General features: G+C 42.8%; 2 protein-coding genes across 3 annotated transcripts; both read right to left on the bottom strand.

Moving 5' to 3' along the window:
• Positions 1-3,059: 3,059 nt before the first annotated feature.
• Positions 3,060-12,271, bottom strand: RBM42 (RNA binding motif protein 42). Of its 2 annotated transcripts, none has more exons than XM_026718839.2 (10): positions 12,008-12,271; positions 10,051-10,204; positions 9,801-9,888; positions 8,569-8,634; positions 8,325-8,485; positions 7,603-7,743; positions 7,131-7,334; positions 5,847-5,967; positions 4,886-5,080; positions 3,060-3,503 (listed from the first exon to the last, which is right to left on the bottom strand). In XM_026718839.2, exons 1-10 carry the CDS (start codon positions 12,160-12,162, stop codon positions 3,391-3,393), a joined length of 1,398 nt encoding a protein of 465 aa, XP_026574624.1. In that variant the 5' UTR covers positions 12,163-12,271; the 3' UTR covers positions 3,060-3,390. The 2 variants fall into 2 exon arrangements, with proteins under 2 accessions (XP_026574624.1, XP_026574626.1); XM_026718841.2 differs by having other exon boundaries at positions 8,569-8,631; positions 12,008-12,245.
• A 2,063-nt stretch (positions 12,272-14,334) lies between these two features.
• Positions 14,335-19,205, bottom strand: COX6B1 (cytochrome c oxidase subunit 6B1). The gene is made up of 4 exons (XM_026718845.2): positions 19,050-19,205; positions 15,824-15,937; positions 14,933-15,033; positions 14,335-14,576 (listed from the first exon to the last, which is right to left on the bottom strand). Exons 2-4 carry the CDS (start codon positions 15,927-15,929, stop codon positions 14,523-14,525), a joined length of 261 nt encoding a protein of 86 aa, XP_026574630.1. The 5' UTR covers positions 15,930-15,937; positions 19,050-19,205; the 3' UTR covers positions 14,335-14,522.
• Between the last annotated feature and the right edge of the window lie 269 nt (positions 19,206-19,474).

Below are 19,474 nucleotides of genomic sequence, written 5' to 3'. Positions count from 1 at the left end.
CGGATGGAACTCTGTGGATTTGATGGGGGAAGTCAGAGGAACACAGGGGTGATGGTGGGGAAAGTAGCCTTGAAGGAATGTGGGGAACGTGCCCCTCTGAGAGTGCAAGGACCACAGTGTACAACATCCTCAAATGCTGCAAGTAATGGATTTGTGCCAAATGTTAGGACACAAAGAGGGAGCGGCAGACTTTTGTGATGCTGGGACACATTGTTTTGGCCTCAATTAAGGTTTGCTGCAGGAGCTGCCACTGAGGAACCTCATAATAGCACTGGCGCTTAAGACTTATATACCACTTCACAGTGCGTTACAGCCCTCTCTAAGTGGTTTACAGGGTCAGCCTATTGCCCCCAACAATCTGGGTCCTCATTTTACCAATCTTGAAAGGAAGGAAAGCTGCGTTACTTTGAGCTGATGAGGATCGAACTCCAGGCTGTGGGCAGAGTTTTGTTGCAATACTGCATCACTGTGACCCATAATCTTTCAATTGGTATGATAATGGAAAATAAACATAGTTCAAATAAACCTTAGCTCTTTGTGAGGTTGGCATTCTTACCTATGCTGAACTTAATCCACTGTAGTTACTAAGAAAGATAATGTCTATAAGGTAAAATGCCGAGCCCAGAAAACAACGAAATCCAAATAATTTTCCAAGTGCTTTCATTTCTTCACTCACTGACATTCATACCTTACAGGTAGGGTTGACCAGAGAGAAGGCTTTGAAGACCAAGGATAAGGCAGGTATGGGTCAGTAAGTTAAAAAAAAAAAGTACTCATCCATTCTTGAGACTCTTTCAGATTTGATCCTCAAAACTATTTCCCTAAAGCCTTCCACCTAAACCAGTATTGCTCCATTTTGGGAACTTTTAAAAATGTGTGGACTTCAACTCCCAGAATTCCCCAGCCAGCAATGGAGTTGAAGTCCAAGCATCTTCAAGTTCCCAGAGCTTAAAGATAAATGCTGGTTTAAGGATTTTAAAAGGTTTTTAAATTAGGTTTAAAAAGTTTAAACACTGGCTTAAGGATATAATCCCATTTGGTAGGAAGGCACTAAAGATAGTAAGAAACCTCTACATGGGGATTTTGGGAGGGCTTACATGATCTGGTTAAGACATAATCCCAGTCCGCGTTTGCACTGTACAGAAATACAAGAATTGTGGGCAATCTGTACTCAAGAAAACTGACCTGACCCAAATTTTCACCACGAAGAATCTCCCAAGACTGCTCACAGATGGCTTGCTAAAAGAAAAGAGATACCACCTCTGTCAGCTGAGATGTGGGGAAAACCACCTTATTTGGGGACTTGCAAAAATCAGGAACTGTTTTCTGGTTTTGTTTATTTTTTAAAAAAACACACATGCCTCTCTCACTTATATCTGAAGATCTTCTGAAGCAGCTTCGCATTTCTTTAAGAGCTGGTTAAGCCCAAAGGAAATTTTTGGAGCTTTTTGTAATCTTTCCACCCCTTCCACCTCCTGCTCCCTTATTTGTTTGGTCAATGGAATTTCATCTGTCTGAACAGCTGCTGCCTGCCCCCATAACTCTCCTCCCCAATTAGGGTCAAAGCTCCTGCTTTTCCAAGCTTCTCCCATCTGCTTCCTGCTCTTTGGCTGTTTTTCCTGTTTGCTCAGGCCCAGGATAATACAAACACCTCCTCTAAGACAGGCAGAGCACAAAGAGAAAGAACAATGCGGCAGCCACAGCGGGGGAGAGAAAGAGAAGAGGAGGGAGGCTGCTTCCCTTCTGACCCCCACCCTCTCTCAAAAAGCTCCCCTTCTTCACTGGCAACAACAAACGTTTTCTATTGTCTACCGTTTCTCTGATAAACGCAGACAAGTCTGCATTTGACAAGTCTGTATTCAGCTGAACACTAACTAATCCGTGCAACCTCTGTGTTTTCCCTTGGAAGGTGGAGAAGGATTGCAGCCATTTTTGTGACCCTTGCTCGCCGCCTAATTCTTTTAACTGGGTATGCCATGCTGTGGATGCCCAGAGTCAACAGCACAGCTCACACAAGACAGCTGAAAAACGAGGGGCTACAGAACCTATAGATATTTTTTTTTTTTCAACATTCCCAGAGTACAATGCAAACTGGCCAAAGCTACAAGCGGACTGTATCCTTAACAGAGGTGGCATTCAGCAGGCTCTGACCAGTTCTGGAGAAACGGTAGCGGAAATTTTGAATGGTTTGGAGAATTGGCCAATACAACCTCTGACTGGCCCCGCCCCTTTCTCTTCTCTGCCGCCAGAGTCCCAGCTGATCAGCTGGGTCTTCTTTAGTTGCTCTGCACAGGAGAACGGAGCTGGAAAGCAGGTCAGTGGGGTATGGTGAGGGAATGGGGATTTTACAGTATGCTTTCCCCTGCCACGCCCACCAAGCCACGCCACGCCCACCAGGCCACGCCCACAGAACTGGTAGTAAAAAATTCAACCCCACCACTGATCCCTACCACTTTCATATTGTTTACTTAGCTCCAAACAATTTTGTCAGATTGTGCATTAGCATGTTGTGTTAAACCAGTAACTGTGCTTTAGTGTGATGTGTGAATTAAGTCCTAGTATGACCTTTCCAGGAAGAATAGCGTCTGTTTATTCTGATCAAGCTGAATATTCCAAGGGTCTTTAGAAAAGGATTCAACGTTGCAGGTAACATTGCTCACCAATACGCTTAAGACATAACAAGGAAGGAAACATCCTATTATGGGGTAACCCAAGTATTCTAGGAAGGGAGACTGACTTCAGCAATACTTGGAATAGGCTCGCGTTGGAATCTACCCAATTTCAAACAGAGCTCTGGGATGTTCCAGAAAATAACATTTTGCAAACTTCTAGAATTAATATGAAAGTTGTGTTCCAGTCGTGCACCCTATTTACTACAGAGGGTGACCAGACTCCTCTGGGAAACCTACAAGCAGGATTCCAAAGGCCACCAAACTCTTTCCTTTGACTTCCCCAACAACTGACTGTCTCTGGAAATATCTTACCACCACCACTCCGAAAAAACAAGGTGGCCACAAGGAAACAAGATGCTTTCGGTAAGGGAAAGATAACAAGAAGAGTTAAATGTAGTAAAAAAAAAAAAGAAGAAGCATAAATTTATTGACTCAGCACAAAAGTTATTTCCCCTCAAAATAAACCCAGAAGACTCTACAAGTTGTGGTTCCTTGCTATCAAAACCAGAAAAGCCAGGTAGTCTGGGGAACGGGGGGGTGCAAAGCACACAACGCCTCCATGCTTGTCAGCTTCAGGCCAGGGAGGGGGACTGTGCTATCTCAAGCCCCTTCTCCACTGCCCAAGTTCCCCAAATCTGCGTCTTCTCCAGCAGGCCCGTAACTCGGTTCCTCAGCTTTGGGTGATGGTTGAAGCACAGCCCCAGCGACTGCTGTCCCGTTACCTTAGGCCCAGCTTCTTCTTCTCTTTCTGTTTCTTGCGCACAATGTCGATGTTGCGGTCCTTCCACATGCTCTTGCGCAGTTTAATGGGCCGGCTGCCCACGTATTTTCCTGCCGCGAAAGAACAAGAAACAGTGTGAAGGTGGGGACGTTTAACCCAACGCCTGTGCTGTGGTCTGTCAGCAGCCTGCGGAGATGGCAGCAGAGTCAGACAGTGGGGAGGAACATAGGCCAGGAGTCTGGGGAGGAGTTGGACGAGGGTCCTGCGTCCGATACAGAGATGGGGCCAGGGCCATCTGGGAGTTATGTGCTGACTCGGAGCCTCCAGAATCTGGCAGCAGCGAGGCAGAAGAACAACGGGAGCCTGTTCCCAGTGCGCACATGCACAGAGCTGCCAGAAAGCAAGAACAGTTAAGACTAAAGGGGCAACTCGGGAGTAAGGCTTGGAGGTGATGGGCCCTCCCATAAGACATAAAGGAGGAGCAAAGGGACATGAGCCTTTGCAGGAAGCAACTTTGTTTGTACTGGTCAGTTTGAAACTTGAAGCTCGGTGTTGAATTTGTGTTCCGTTTTGGCCTTGTATAACTAGTTCGACATTTAGTTGTTGGCAGCATTTCAAGGAACATAAAGGTGCATGCTTATCCTGAAGAACTTTGGCAGACTTCCATGGGACTATTTAAAAATGGTTCAGACTCATTACGGGCTGTGAATGACTAAAATTCACAGCTGTTGAAATAAAGAAAAAGGGGTTTGGGGACTAATGTGTGTTTGTTAATGTCTCCATAAGCCTTGGTCACAACAGCCTGTCTCCTGAGGCCAGGTATTAAGCCAAGCTCCTGTCATCCAGGGATGGAAGTACCTTCATATCTAAGGGCAGCTATAAAAGGGTGGGAAGTCCAACAATTACCTGGAGGGTATTGGGATGAAGCTGGCAAATGTAATTTATCCACACAACTAGGTTAACTGGGTTCACGTATTATACCCAAATGATCGTGTGGTTTATTTCATTTGGAGTTATATGTTATATTATCTTTGCTACTGAGGTTGTGAAACTATAATTAATGGCTTAGAGATCACTTGGGCTACAGTGGTGCATTCCATCAGCCAGTTCAACAAACCCTATTTTATTCTTACGTAGGGACCACGTCATTAAAGAATAACAGCACTTGGGGAATTGACTTGAATTCCCTAAAATGCATCAGATGCAATTTAGCACAAACTTCTTTTCTTTTTTAAGCAGACTTTTTATGGAGCTATACTTCAGATTGGGAATTAAGTCGTGGTTGGACTTAGCAGCCAGTTGACGTTTTGGGTTTTCTTGCCCTGCCTCGAAAGACAGAACATTTTTTTTTTTTTATCACTGGTTACTTCATTTTTAGTTGGGAGTTGAATCTGTTTTCTCCACTTCAATGGGACTTGAGCAGGATATCCTCTCGGGATGAAATGGAACAGCTCCGCCCTCACCGCCAATAAACGGGGAACCTCGCACTCACCATTCATTTCCCGCATAGCGCGGACATAGTCGTTGGGGTCTTTGAAGCTGACAAAGCCGTAGCCTTTGGTTTTGCCCGTGCGCTTGTCCCGGATGACTTTGGCCTTGAGGAAAGAGGGGTAGCGGCTGAAGGCACGGGCCAGGATGTCGTCGTTCACCTCGTTGCCCAAGTCCCCACAGAAAATCCGGAAGTCATCTAGGAAGGAAGGAAGGAAGGAAGGAAGGAAGGAAGGAGGAAGGAGGGAGGAGGGAGGAGGAATGGAGGAGGGAGGAAGGGAGGGAAGGGAGAAGGGAGGAAGGAAGGAAGGAAGGAAGGAAGGAAGGAAGGAAGGAAGGAAGGAAGGAAGGAAGGAAAGGAAGGAAAGGATGGATAATGCAGGGTCCTTGCTTAGTCAAGACAACAGAAAACCTTCAATGTGCATAGATAAAAGGTGACATGTATCAGAATGTCAAGGAATTCTTTTGTAATTTAACATAGTTTTTGCCTCTCCAGAAGAGGATTATTTTTTGGGGGGTGGGGGGAGGAGGGGGCTTCCTGAAGCCAATCTCAAAAGAGTCAATTTAGTGTAATGATTCGGGCACTAAGCTAGAAACCAGGAGTTTTACTCCTGCTTTGGGCCCCAAGTCAGCCTTGAGCCAAGTCCTTCTCTCTCAGTCCTAGAAGCAGACCACTTCCGAAAACCTCGGCAAGAAAACTGCAGGGACTTGCCAACTCTGACTCAGTGGCACCCAAAGAAACAAACAAAATCTCAAAGAGGATGATTCCAGACTCAACACGTTCTGATTTGGTTTGATATACGGGCTGGATTATGACGGGAGACTCCGGAGGTGTTTACAAGTTCATACGTTTGACAAACGCCAGTCAGTGGAGGAATGTGGATGCCGATGTTAGGCTTGAGCAAAAAAGTCATGGCCTCAACACCCACCGTCTACCTGCCGGCCCACTCTAGTTGGATGCTCACCAGGGTCCCATTCAAGGAGGCTGGGGTCCTCCCAGCAGGTCCCAGCAGCAGTACGGATGCAACGCTTCAACTTCTCCTGCTTTGTCTTCTTCTTGTCTTCAGGCGTGCTCTCCATGACCGGCTAGCGGGAGAAGAGGAACGGGTCAATTACTTAACCTGTGTTGAACAACACGCCTGAAACTGAAGACTGTCCTTGGCCCAGCAGTCTAGAGAGTGAACAACACACGAAGAAGAAAAAAAGGCACCCTTTCTCACTGCTCTTTTTCTCACCAACTCCTACCTATCGCAGGCTATTTGTTACGAGTCCTGAACCCCAGGCTCATTCACACAATACAGTGACGATTAGTTAATCTAAGGCTTTAGCTTCTGGGGAATTAACCCCTGCTTAGTTGGCATTTCTCCAGCTAGTCTAAGAACAAGAAGCCTAAGGCTGCAAGGATGCTTCTCATGATCAACAAAGTCCTTAGGTCCTCTTACAGCACCTATTCCTGCAGCATATTAATAAGCACCTGTGCTGGTGGCCTTTGAGTTTAATCATTTAGTTCCCCAAGATTTTAGACTTTGGCTTTTCATACCAATGAGGTTCACTCCTTTTTTCATTTATTTACATTTGTTTTAAAATTTTCAAAGATTAAAAGAACAAAAAAAACCCAAAGATTTTCAAAAAAAGGACTAAAGTTAAGAAATATGACTTCCAATCTTTTTTTTTAACAGATTATTACAATTTTATGGTTCCTCCTATCTCTTACACATTGTATAAATGCCATCAGCTCTCACTAATGAAGCATCATTCCTGATGCTAAGCCAAATGGTGGGCTTTGCATCAACGTTACCTTCATCATCAGTTGGGCTGAGAGAGAAGGCAAAAGTCCTCCAGCTGGCTTTCGTGCCTAAGTCTTCTGGTTTCTAGTCTAGCTCCTGAACTACAACACCAAACTGGCTCACTCCAAGAGGTTGTGTGAAGTCAGCCTATTGCCCCCAACAATCTGGGTCCTCATTTTATCCACCTCGGAAGGGTGGAAGGCTGAGTCAACCTTGAGCCTGGTGAGATTCGATCTGCCAAATTGCAGTCAGCCGATAGTCAGCAGAAATAGCCTGCAGTACTGCACTCTAACCACTGTGCCACCGCGGCTCATGGTGGTGCAGTTGTCTATATCTCTTCCCCTTCCTGCTCCCTCCATCCCAGAAAGACTTAGCTCTCAACAGCTTTGAAGAAAAACATGAAAATAAGACAAAGAGGAAACTATTCATTGGCTTTAAGAAGAAATGACCACTGTTTATTACCTCTACGGGAACAAATCCAGCATCAGCTCCGCGGGGCCGCTTCCCTCGTGTAGGTGCCAGGTCATGCCCACGTAGTGATGGTAGCCGAGAGTCCACGACTGGGATCAGGTCTGTTTCTGGCATACTTGGGCCTATCACGGGCTCCTCAGCCCCAGCTGGTTCCTTCTCCTCCACCACAGGTGGCAGAGGCTCTCGATGTTCCTCCTACACAAGCAGAGAGAAGAGGCCAGTGAGGCTCAGGAGCCAAATACTTACTGGAGACCATGTTTTCCTATGATCCCCTAAGGCAGAGGTCTCCAAGCTTGGCAACCTTAAGACTTGTGGACTTCAACTCCCAGAATTCTCCAGCCAAGTTTGGGGACCCCTGCCCTAAGGAAGCTCAGTGGTTCCAAGTGGTTTCCCTCCTTGGAGGCGAAGGAGAAAGTTGGAAAAGAGAACGGACTCGAGTATAAATTTAACCAGACTCACTAACCTCTTGTTTTTTCACTGGTGGAGAAGAATATACCGTAGGAGCCGCCTGGATGACTGTGGGGTTGACTTTCGGAGGGGCCACCACCGGCCGAGGGACAGGCACCAGTGGAGCCAAAGGGCCAACGGGAATGCCTGGCCCCACCTGGTCAAGGAGGAGGAGAACACCGTCACAATATGCTCCATAAACTCTTGTTTTAAAAATGGTTTACTCCTTTTTCGAATGTAACCAAAAAGAAAAACAAGTTTAACGAGACACAGTATAAAGAGAAAAAACGTGAAGACAATTAAAGTATAGAAGAAATATTCTTTACTTAAAAAAAAAAAAACCAAAGTTTTTTACATTTAAGGAGTTATAGTTAAACATCCAATACAATTCAAGTCTTACACAGCAAACTAAATCTTGAGCGTGCAGAATTACACTCAGATTTCTTAATGCCAGTAAAAAATAAAAATAAATTCATATGTAGATAATATAAACATTGGGTTTTTGTGAAGTGGGCAGCCATATAAATATAAGACACACCAGTCAATACATCTGCAGATCCTTTGACAGTGTCACTCGACAGATATTAAAAAGAGGACTGTTCTACACTTACGCACGTATTGCGTTTTTAATTTATACTGACAAACCCTCTTCATAGAATTCCAAACCCCTTATAACTGGTCTCAAAACCTGGCACCGCTTCTGGTACCCTCCCTGCTCTAAAAGAGAAAGGTACTTACTGGGGGACCAGGTCGCATTGGTCCTATGTTCCCAAGGGGTGGGCCAGGTGCTCTCTGCATTGGTGGACCCATCAGTATCGGGGGCCCTTGAGGGCCGGGCATCGGGGGCCCTACCATGGGCTGGTGATGTGGTGGGCGCATCGCCATGGGCCGGGGGCCACCTAAAAAAATAAATAAAAGACAGTGGTAGACAAACAGAGGCTCTGGCCATCCGCTGGGCTTAAAAAGGAGAAGGGAAGCTTACCTGCCCGCTGTAAGACATGAGGCACAAAGGTTGGTCGGAGAATCGGAGGGCGTTGTGGGGGAACTGCTGGAAGGGGGAAAAAAAAAACGCTTTGAAAACTCTCCTTCTGAAAGCAAATGGTTTCTATTTTACAAGGAATTTTCTTAGCCTACTGGAGGAGTGGAAAACTCAACTCTTCCTGCAATTCAATGAGGTTGCATATTGGGGACAGAGAACAGGGTTGCCCAGCTTTGACACCTACTTGGTTCCTAAGTGAGGTGTAGAGGAGGAGGGATGGGGACTGTCTGGTCATTCCGTTGCAGCCCACCTTGCTTTTTGTAACCATGTTACCACACAAATCAAAAACTGATGGAGAATGCGTGTACAACAGAACTGTCGGGCAGGACAGAAGAGAGGTTAAATTCCTGGAGTAGAAAGTAGTGTATTTGCCCTACACAATTCATCTTATGTTGTCATCTATGGCAGAGATCTCCAACCTTGGCAACTTTAAGACTTGTGGACTTCAACTCCCAGAGCTGCCAAGCTGCCAAGGTTGGAGACCCCTGATCTATGGCACTAGAGAGACACTTTTTTGCATCCCCTGAAATCTGCTCAATGGCTCAATTTGTAATGCTCTTTATTATTTTAAAACCTCTACATGGGTCTTCCCCAAACCAAGTTTCTGCCATTATGCTGGAGTAAAATAATCCCCAGCTTACATAATCCAAATGGCTGAGATTATGAAAACTGTAGACCAATGGACCTATAACTAGTCAAGGAAAACTATTATAAATGATTTGGGACCAGGATGCTTAAAAGAATGCCATCCTTTCAAGTGTTGATTCCGTTGAAGAGACCTATTACACATGTTCCACTTTGGTGGCAATTGTTGAGAATATAAGCATCTCTGCTTCATTTCAAATACGCTATCTCTGCCTTTAACCTGACCCATATTCATAAATCAGATGAAAACTATTTGTTCCAGCACCTTTATAGCACAGGGTCATCACTGTTTTCAGCTCTTAAGTTGGATTTATCCTAATTCTTTTTCCCCCTCTTCTTTTGGGATTTCCTTAAATCAATACTTTGAAAACAATATTCTAAGAATTAAAATCAAGAGTTTCTTGAGTTTAATAAATGATATTACTTAAACTGGAGTGAGGCACCTCTATTCTTAACTTAAAGACACTGCTGAAGTTAATGTGGGGACAGGAACATGATTGTTGAGCCAAACTCTTTGGAACTGACCATACCTGGGCCTACAAATGGCACTGGAGGAGCCACAATAGGGGCAACTACTGTGGCAGCTGCTGCTGCTCGGGCTTCCAAACTCTGCTGGACCTGGAGGGCATGAGGATAACAAAAGATGGCAACAAAATCAGATGAATAGTCATGTACAAAAATTTACAATGTCAAAGAGAATGTAGTACTGATTTTAAATATTCCACTGAAAACATTCTAGCACCCTGCATTACAAAGAATACAATTAAACACACTGCTCACCTGTTGGTAAGTGTTAGTAGCAATGATGGGTCGAATGATGGGAACTGGGGGCACTGCAGTTACCGCTGGTACTGCTAGAGCGACTGGCACAGCTTCTACCACAGAGGCAACAGGAGGCAGAGAGACAGGAGCTCCAAGCACTTCCTGCTCAAACCTGGAAGCAATTATCAGGAGGCATATTACATTTTTGAACATTCAAACACTTCACTTTCATCTTAACAGCAATTAGAACCAGGCTTTATTCCCTGATTAGATTTATATTACTTCCCTGAAGGATACATAAAAACAAAATTAAGTTCCCATTGAACTATGAAATTCTGTGAATGGTCCATAGAGAAACAAAATGTTAAACAGAAAGAGGAGGGGCGGGGGGGAGGGAGAGGGAGATTTTGAGCCTTTATCTAAACTGGGAAATACTAGGGATAAATACTCAGGCAGCTTGTCGAAGCTGTTGTATATTCCCAACTCAAGTTTCCTAGGATGCTCATCTGCCTTTTCTCCAAGTTTCAATATATTCAAAACTCCAGGCAAAATAAATACTCTGTTTTCACTGTTCCCCAAGTCAGAGAGCATGGGACTAAAATTAAACATAAATAAGACCAAATTAATGACAACAGGTAGCACAACCAGGCTTAGAATTGGCAGCAAAGATAGTTAAGTGGTGGAGACCTTCTGCCTTTTAACATCAACAGAGAAAGAACAAACAGTCAAGAAACACACCACCACAAGTATGTGGTGGAACAACTATAAGAGCCTGGAAAAGATACCCAGATTCTGTGATGCATCTATACTTACAAAGATAAGATTAGAGTCATGCACGTCACAGTACTCCCTGTAACACGGATAGGAAAAGGACCTTGGACAACCAAGAAAACAAACCAATGGACCATCAAACCAATGAATCCAAACTCAAATTATCCTACTCTGGACACGTTATACAAAGACCCCGCAAAAGGCTCTAATGCCCATAATAGTATGTTATGTCTACATTTTTATGTATTATGTTTAAGTATATTTACCCATGTGGTATGGCTGCTTTATTTTAACCTTCTCATACATTCCACAACCTTCTCTTATTGGTATGATCATTATAGTTATTATTACTTTGATATTAATGATTATTATTTTTTTTAATGTATACTGAGCACTTGTGCCCCGGAGATAACTTCCTTGTGTGCCTATCACGCTTGGTCAATGAAGTATTGTTATCAACCGGTATCGCTCTCTCTCTCTCTGTCCGTCCGTCTCTATACTGTACCTATTATCTATTTATCTATCTATATCTATATATCATTAATCTATCAAGCCATCTATCATCAATCTATCTATCATCTATTATCTATCATCAAGCTATCTATCCATCCATGGTATCTAAGGTATCTATCTCTATCATATCTATCATCAATCTATCATCTATCAATCCATCTATCATCAATCCAACATGTCAATCTAGCTATGTATTATCTATCATTAACCCATCGTCTGTCTGTCAGTCTATCAACAATCTGACCGATATTTGGGGCTACAGAATTGGGGATTATTAGAATGCACGTAATTCGAGGTCACCTGAAAGGCTGGGCTCCATTCAAAGGAGGCTTTGCACAAACCCCCGTAAGACCAAACTTGACTGCACCAAACTTGACTGCAGGAAATACGACTTCAGCAACAGAGTGGTCAATATCTGGAATACTCTACCTGACTCTGTGGCTTCCTCCCCAAACCCCAAAAACTTTAACCTTAGACTGTCTACTATTGACCTCACCCCTTTCCTAAGAGGTCTGTAGCGCACCAATAAGCGCACCAACGTGCCTACCGTCCCTATCCTATTGTTTATTTTATTTTTCTTATATGTATCCATGTATTCATAACTATGTTTATACTTATATTATCTTGTAAGCGATTGACAAATCAAATAAATACTAAATACACCAAGCTCCTCTCGGGTCTCTCTACTCACAAGGCCATCTCGGCCTCCATTTCCTTCAGTCTCTCCTCGCCGCTTTTCGCGCCTCCCGCCGCCACCACTGCTCCTTGCCCAGGAGCCCCTCCCGGCACCCCAGGAGGGGCTCCGGGCGGTGGCGGCGGCGGCGGCGGCATCGCAGGAGCCGCCATGGCTGGACTTCTTCAGTCCGGCCCAGTTCCTCTAGCAGCGTCCAATGCCGACTTTCTCTTCTTTCCGGCGCACAGTTAAGTGATCACAGGATAACTTCCGGAGCTTCTTTCGCTTTCTAGCGGAAAACCAAGCAAGCTTTTCCTAGAGCGTACTTCCGGTTCAGAAAGGAAGGTTCTCCGACTCTATGAGCTGGCTGGGGTCTTATCACTTAAATAGAATAAAATAGAGCTGGAAGAGACCTTGGAGGTCTTCTAGTTCAGCCCCCTCCTCAAGCAGGGGAATCTATATCAGCGGTCTCCAAACTTGGCAACTTTAAGACTTGTGGACTTCAACTTCCAGAATTCTCCAGCTAGCATAGTTGGCTGGACAATTCTGGAAGTTGGAAGTCCACAAGTCTTAAAGTTGCCAAGTTTGGACAGCTCTGATCTATATCATTTGAGACAAGTGGCTGTCAAATCTCTTCTTCAAAACCTCCAGTGATAAAGCAGCCACGATTTCTGGAGGCAAGCAGTTCCACTGGTTAATTGTCCTCACCGTTAGGACTTTTCTCCTTAATTCCAGGTTGCTTCTTTCCTTGAGTAGTTTCCCTCCATTGTTTCTTGTCTTGCTTTCTGGTGCTTTGCAAATAAGCTGACTTCCTCCTCTTTGTGGCAGCCCCTCAAATACTGGAATACTGCTATCATGTCACCCCTAATTCTTTTCTTTAAACTTGTCATACCCAAATCCTGCAGCCATTCTTCATATGCTTCACATTTGGCTTGAATGAACCATAGCGTCATTTCACAGATCCATATTTGAGGTCGATGCACACAAAACTTGTTAACTCTCTTGCATCTCCTGGCGTAAGCATATGCTTCCTTTGCTTTTTGTTTGCATAAAGACTCCTTTGCAAAGAACCCAATCTTGGTCTGTTGCGTGGATGCTTGTGTTTTTAGGGGGCGGGGAATTTTTGGTGGGTGGGGCTGTTTGTGGATTGTCGCATGTGCGTGTGTTGGGTCTGGCCTCTGGGCGTTATGTGAATTTCGTTGTATGTGTATACTGTATATATACGTACAATAAAGTAAATCTATCAAGATTGCCATCCATGCAGAGGGGTGATCCCTCCACAGCCAGACTGTTGCAAGTTAAATCTGGTTTTGTACTAGGAAAACTGATGAATTACCATTTAGGTTACTGTAACTTTTATACTATAGCATAATATTAATGTCAGAAATGTGTGGTTTGTCTTTTTGAGGCAAAAGCACCATTTTTTACTAATGAAAAGATGAAATATGTAATATTATAGCAGATATAATATTTTACTTTTGCTCCGATGATGTTTTAGTGGTGTATCTTCTAATTTTTAAAGTTTTTTTTTAAGTTTGAAAATTGTTTTAATTGTTAAGAAAGCTAAAAAAAAATGTTTTCCTAAGAATAATCCTAAACATACTTACTAAAAAATTTCAAACTGATAACATATGAATCATGACTTCACTGCATATATTACAAAATATTTTGCATGACATCCGATGCCACCATGCATGTATATCATTTGCATGGTGCCATCGCAACATATATGCCTGATTCCCTTGTAGATACTGCCTTTAAGATTATGTAGAAAACACACAACATGCAGGCACCCAAATGCCATTTTTTCCCCTAGAGATAGGTTTGAATATATTCTTACTCAACTCTGTTTATAGTGTGCAGTCTCCTCTCCATAAAACAGAGTTGTTGGCTAAGCCTGCTCAACAGTTAGCACAATGTGTGAGGCCCATGTGGTATCTGATGCCCTTTCCAAAATCAGATGTTTATCTGTTCACTGGCTGCCTATGATAAGAAGAGGTGACATACGAGCCTATTCAAATATTGAAATCAAGGCAATCTACGCAAGTGGATTTTTCATGTCACAGTTGCTTAGCCCAGAACATAGGATTAGTAACTGAGAAATGACCAGGTGTGAGATGGCTGACCCTGGTATAGCAAGTCCTGTTATCAACATACAAGCAGCTATAAAGTTTCCCATGTACATATAAGCTATTTAACCCAATGAATGGAAAGGCTTATATCTTGTCAAAAGTGGTCGAGTGAGAAAGTACAAACATGTAGCACAATAATGACATCTGACCCATTCTTTGAGAACGTTACCATAGATAAAGCATGTGGTAGAACATATGCATGAGTCAGCAGGATAAACATAGGCATGGGTAACATGCATTTTATTAGAACGGGTAATATCCAAGGTTCTGTACTATTAAATGATTCAGGTGCTCAAGCAGACAAGAGCCATTTCAGAAAAAATCCTTCAGATGTACCACACAGAAAGGACTCAGCAGCGCAACTTCCTGAGTAGGGGAGCTACTGGCAGACAAAAAGACCATCAGATTTTGCCTGGAAAACAGCCATTTTCCCGAAGTTCATCCCAGTTGTCAACCTGCAAAAGATCAGAACATTTTCTTTGGATCATTGTTTCTCAATTAAGAGTTATGTCATTAAAATTGTAACTCTTCCACGCACTTCTCAATTATGTCCTGAAGGAGAGGGGTAAGAAGTATTTTGAATACAATTCTGGAGGTTTTTGATGGAGTTGGCAATCAATTGTTTCCTAGATGTACTGGAACTACAACATCCATGATTTCAGAGTTTTACTTCAAAGAATTTTGGTTATCAGATTGCCTGACCCTTCGTGGCTGTACCCCTGAAGAGGGAAAGATCTTTTACCGTCTTCCTTTGCCCCCAACTGGTTTCTTGTACAAAAATGCTTTAGCCAGACTTATGTAATTTACTTACCCAAAAAGAAGGGCAGAGGGATGAGTATACTTTTTTATACCACTGGCAGACATAGGGATCACTGCCTTTGGCATTCATAGCTTTCTCACAGCGATGGAAATCTGCCAGGAGGGGAAAAAAAAAACATTTCAAGCCAATGATGGAGCAAAATGCATCTAATCTAGAAGAGTCCTTAAAAACAGAATCATGTATAAGCCTGAAGAATCTACAAGGCTGTGTATTGTCCAACACCTGGGTCTCTGAAATAAAAAAGACCCAACATTCTGCCCTCCAACACATCCAAATACAATTTGATGATGATGATGATACATCATCAAACCCAGTGTTTTCTCAATCTCCAATCAGTTGTTGCTACAGAGGAAGTGGGAGTTCAATATTGTATTATACAATCAGCTTAACCAGAAAATAAAAGTTATCAAATCCCCACAATATTCTTGCTTGTATATTTATTTATTTCTATTTATTAAATGTATATAGCACTCACTACTGGAGTGACTCTTATATGCAAGATAAACAAATTGTTTCTCAGAAAACTGAGGAGTTATTTTAGCACAATCAGGACAGTATAGTTAAAACTTTGTTTTACCATGGCATGCTTTAACCCAAGCTGTCAAAAAAGTTCAAAAAAAAAATCGGAGAGAAAAAAAGGAAATGTGTTAAAAACTAAAAAAAAAAAGCCAAGGAAATTATTCATCATGTAATTAATGTTTTTAAATATAGGGGGAAGAGACAATAAAACCATTTGTATGTTTAAGCTTTCCATAAATAATATATTATTTTTACTTCAATAGAGAAAAATATGACCTTTTTATAAAGATTTCAGAATATGAAGTCTTTTTTCTTATCCATAATACAGAAACGCAAACGTTCACATGCATCAATTATACTAACCAAGGTAGTTCTGCCAGCAGCCTCGTGTTTGATTTTGATTGGGGAACCTACTGTCAAACGGAGCTGTTTTGTAGTTCTCTATCTTGCTTTTTATGGCTTCAGACATACTTTTTTCTGAAAATAGATGAGAAATCAGGAAATTGATATATCCTGGTGCTTCAAAATGTCAGCTGTTAGAAGACATTCCCTTAGGAAAAAGATCAAGTTTTCCCTATGGTAATTTTATCACCCAAAGAATTTAATACTGGATTGCCATAGATATTTTATTCGAAGTAGAATCCTGCTGATAAATCAATGTCTACTCCCTATTATATGCCTTCTTACTGTCTTGTGATCCCTTCCTCTACAATGAATATAAATATGAAAATTATTTCTCTTCTTGCTAATTATATCAGTGTTGGAGTTAGCATTCCAAAGGACAGAAGAATGGGGGAAGGGGGCTGTAAGATCTACCCTTTTACTTGACTTTCTCGCAAGTCAAGTTTTGGAAACCTTTCTCACCCTGTGGCCTCACCCAGCTTTGGGATAACATTTTCTGGACACTGTAAAACAAAGGAAAGCTAAGTAAAATCATTAGCACATTTGTGATCATGTGACTGGACTTAGTGACAGCTTTGTTTAACAACTGGGTTGGACTGTCAAGGACTATTGGTTCAGTCCATTTTTCCTATCTGCAATGAGTGAACCAAAAATTAAATCTTCTGCTCACATCAGTTATAGAACTATGTCTGGAACCCCTTCCTGCTATATAGGAGAAAGCCTTGGTACCCTTAGCACTGACCATCAGCTATTTTAATCTAATACATTAATATGCCTCTCTCTTTTTAAAAACCTGGTAACTGGAAGGAGATAATGGTTTCACCCTTAAGCTTTAAAGCAGACAAGTTGAATTTTAGCAAATCAGTTCTAGATATATATTCTAGCCTGAATAGAAATAACAGAAGAGTTGGAAGGGATTATTATATAATAATAATATATATGAGATAAATAAGGCCTCAGAATGCTCACATGTCAAGAAATTGGAAGCAATATTTTATTCTGTGTTCTGCTTGCTGGCTTCCGCCCAAAATAATAAAAAATGGGTGTAGGTAGGCTAATCAGATTAATAAACAATTAAATGTCTGAACGTTGAACAGGTGATTAAATAAACATCTTGCTTATTTATTAGTTCAATCGAGATGCAGTTTGGGAAAAAACTGCATCTACCCAAGTGATGCTTTCTAAGCAGCTCCTAAAATCTTTTAACTGAACAATGGGAAGAAGAAAGCAATATTGAGTTTTCATTAGACTGCTAGTTGTGTCTCTTTAACAGACTTCCTGACACTTCACATAACAGAAGAGATCCTTTGCTAAAACAATTACCTATGGCTGAGGATGAAAGTTATTGATTTTTTATTGGCCAAGTTATCTTGCCTGCAGACCAGAAAACAGTAACAAAAATGACATGCCACACGTGAGACAGTGTGCCCATTGCTGTAATATTAAGCACTAAAGTTATATGCACATTAGCTGGGTTCAACAGCACCCTACGCTCAGACCACAAAACAGTTATTGTGTTCAGATATCTGATACCCAAATAAAACAATTGTAGGAGGGCTTCACTTGTGATTGATATAATATGGTAAACCAGTGGCTTCCCATCAGTCACTGAACCATAGATATTGCCTCATTTCATTTCAGGCTACCCCAGTTTTTGTGTAACTTCAACGATTAGAAATCCAAACTGTTCTAGTAAAATCAAGGCAAAGGGGAAGGGGACATTTCATGGCCAAATCTGATGTACCCTAACTTTCTTGCCAGTGTTCCTAATCTTCATTTAAGTGCTAATCTATCATAAAAAGACAAGTTATCCGAAATGGAAATACTGGCACACAATCCTTCATCGTTTATTAAGCTTGTGGAATAGTATCATTTGGCTGGACGGTTACCTTTTGAATTAAGTCTGCTTGGGTGCACATTCTTTTCAAACAGCTTTCTTTTGTTGCAGGTAGTCCTCGACTTACAACAGTTCATTTAGTGAAAGTCCGAAGTTACAACGGCACTGAAAAAAGTGACTTAGGACCATTTTTCACACTTATGACTGTTGCAGCATCCCCATGGTCATGTGATTTACACTCCAATGCTTGACAACTGGTTCCTATTTATGATGGTGGTAGTGTCCCCGAGGTTATCTTTTGCGACCTTTTTACGAGCAAAGTCAATGGGAAAGCCAGATTCACTTAACAACAGTGTTACTAATTTATCAATTTAACAATGGCAGTGATCCACTAACAAATGCCACAAGAAAAGCCGTAACATGGGGTCAAATTCACTTAAGAAATTTCCTCGCCACATAATTTTTTGGGATCAATTGTTATGGTAAGTCGAGGACTGCCTGCTTTAGAGAGAAGACTGTCCTTGGGCAAGGCCTCAAAGGGCTTTCTCTGAATGGAAAGAACTTCTTCCCAGGACAAATGGGAAAGATTTTCCCCAAACTGTCCTCCTCCACCTCCTTCTTCCCTGAGCCTCCTTTTCTAGTACTTGAGGGTTGGTGGATGCTAAGAATAGGATTTTTTATTGGCCAAGTGTGATTGGAAACACAAGGAATTTGTCTTTTGTGCGTAAGCTCTCATGGTACATAAAAGCTATAAATGATAAATCATCATTTTTAAGAATTATTTTTAAGAATAAGGGAAAGAGGGAGGATGGAGGGAAGGAAGGAGGGAGAAAAGAATGGAAAGAAAAAGAGAGAGACAGAGATAGAGAAAGAAAGGAAGGAAGGAAGGAAGGAAGGAAGGAAGGAAGGAAAGAAAGAAAGAAAGAAAGAAAGAAAGAAAGAAAGAAAGAAAGAAAGAAAGAAAGAAAGAAAGAAAGAAAGAAAGAAAGAAAGAAAGAAAGAAAGAAAGAAAGAAAGAAGGAGGGAGGGAGGATGCAGAACTGTGGCTGTTTGGGGTCCAAAGCTCCCTTAGGACCGGACCTCCTCCTCCCCCTGTTGCTGCCACCGCGTGCACTGGACTCCAACCCCCATCATCCCCAACTGACACGCCGATTCAGTCTGAGACACCCAAAGACCCGGACGGGCGCAGTTCCCCTTCGAGGTGGGGAGGCGCCATCAGCACCGGCTCTTCCCGGGCTCTTCCCGTGAGGAAACCCAGGCCCCCTCCGAAGGCGAAGCGAAGCCCGGAGTAGCCGGGCCTCTCCTCCTCATTCTCCCCGCCCGGCTGAAAGCGAGTCCCCGGCTTCTCACCGCAACGAGGGCGACGAAACAGCGGCTTCCTCAAAGTGACTTTCACCTGCAGAACAGGCCACCAAGACGCCGGAACCAGCGACGGGGAGGCTAGAGCAGCACCGGAAGAACGAGCGCAAGGACGCTCTAGTTCCGCCCCTCGTTTTAGCGGGATCTCTCACGTGGCCAGCTGAGGGCTGCACTGGCGCCAAAACAATGGACCTTCTTCTAGAGCAAAAATGGAGAACTAAGCTCTCCTCCCATGACTTTGTGGACTTCAACTCCCAGAATTCTTGAGCAAGCCATGCTGGCTCAGGAATTCTGGGAGTTGAAGTCCATGGGTCATAAAAGGGCCATAATTCCCTACCACTGCTCTAGACATGCTGGCCAAACTGTATACATAATCTAGATACTGAATTGACCCATTTTCTGGAGTAGAAGACAAA

Source organism: Pseudonaja textilis, chromosome 10 (genome assembly GCF_049901715.1).
Source record: "Pseudonaja textilis isolate UNSWEBS1 chromosome 10, rPseTex1.2, whole genome shotgun sequence".
NCBI lineage: Eukaryota > Metazoa > Chordata > Lepidosauria > Squamata > Elapidae > Pseudonaja > Pseudonaja textilis.
The sequence above is the reverse complement of the archived record's forward strand: the minus strand, read 5'-3'. Positions and strand labels throughout refer to the sequence as shown.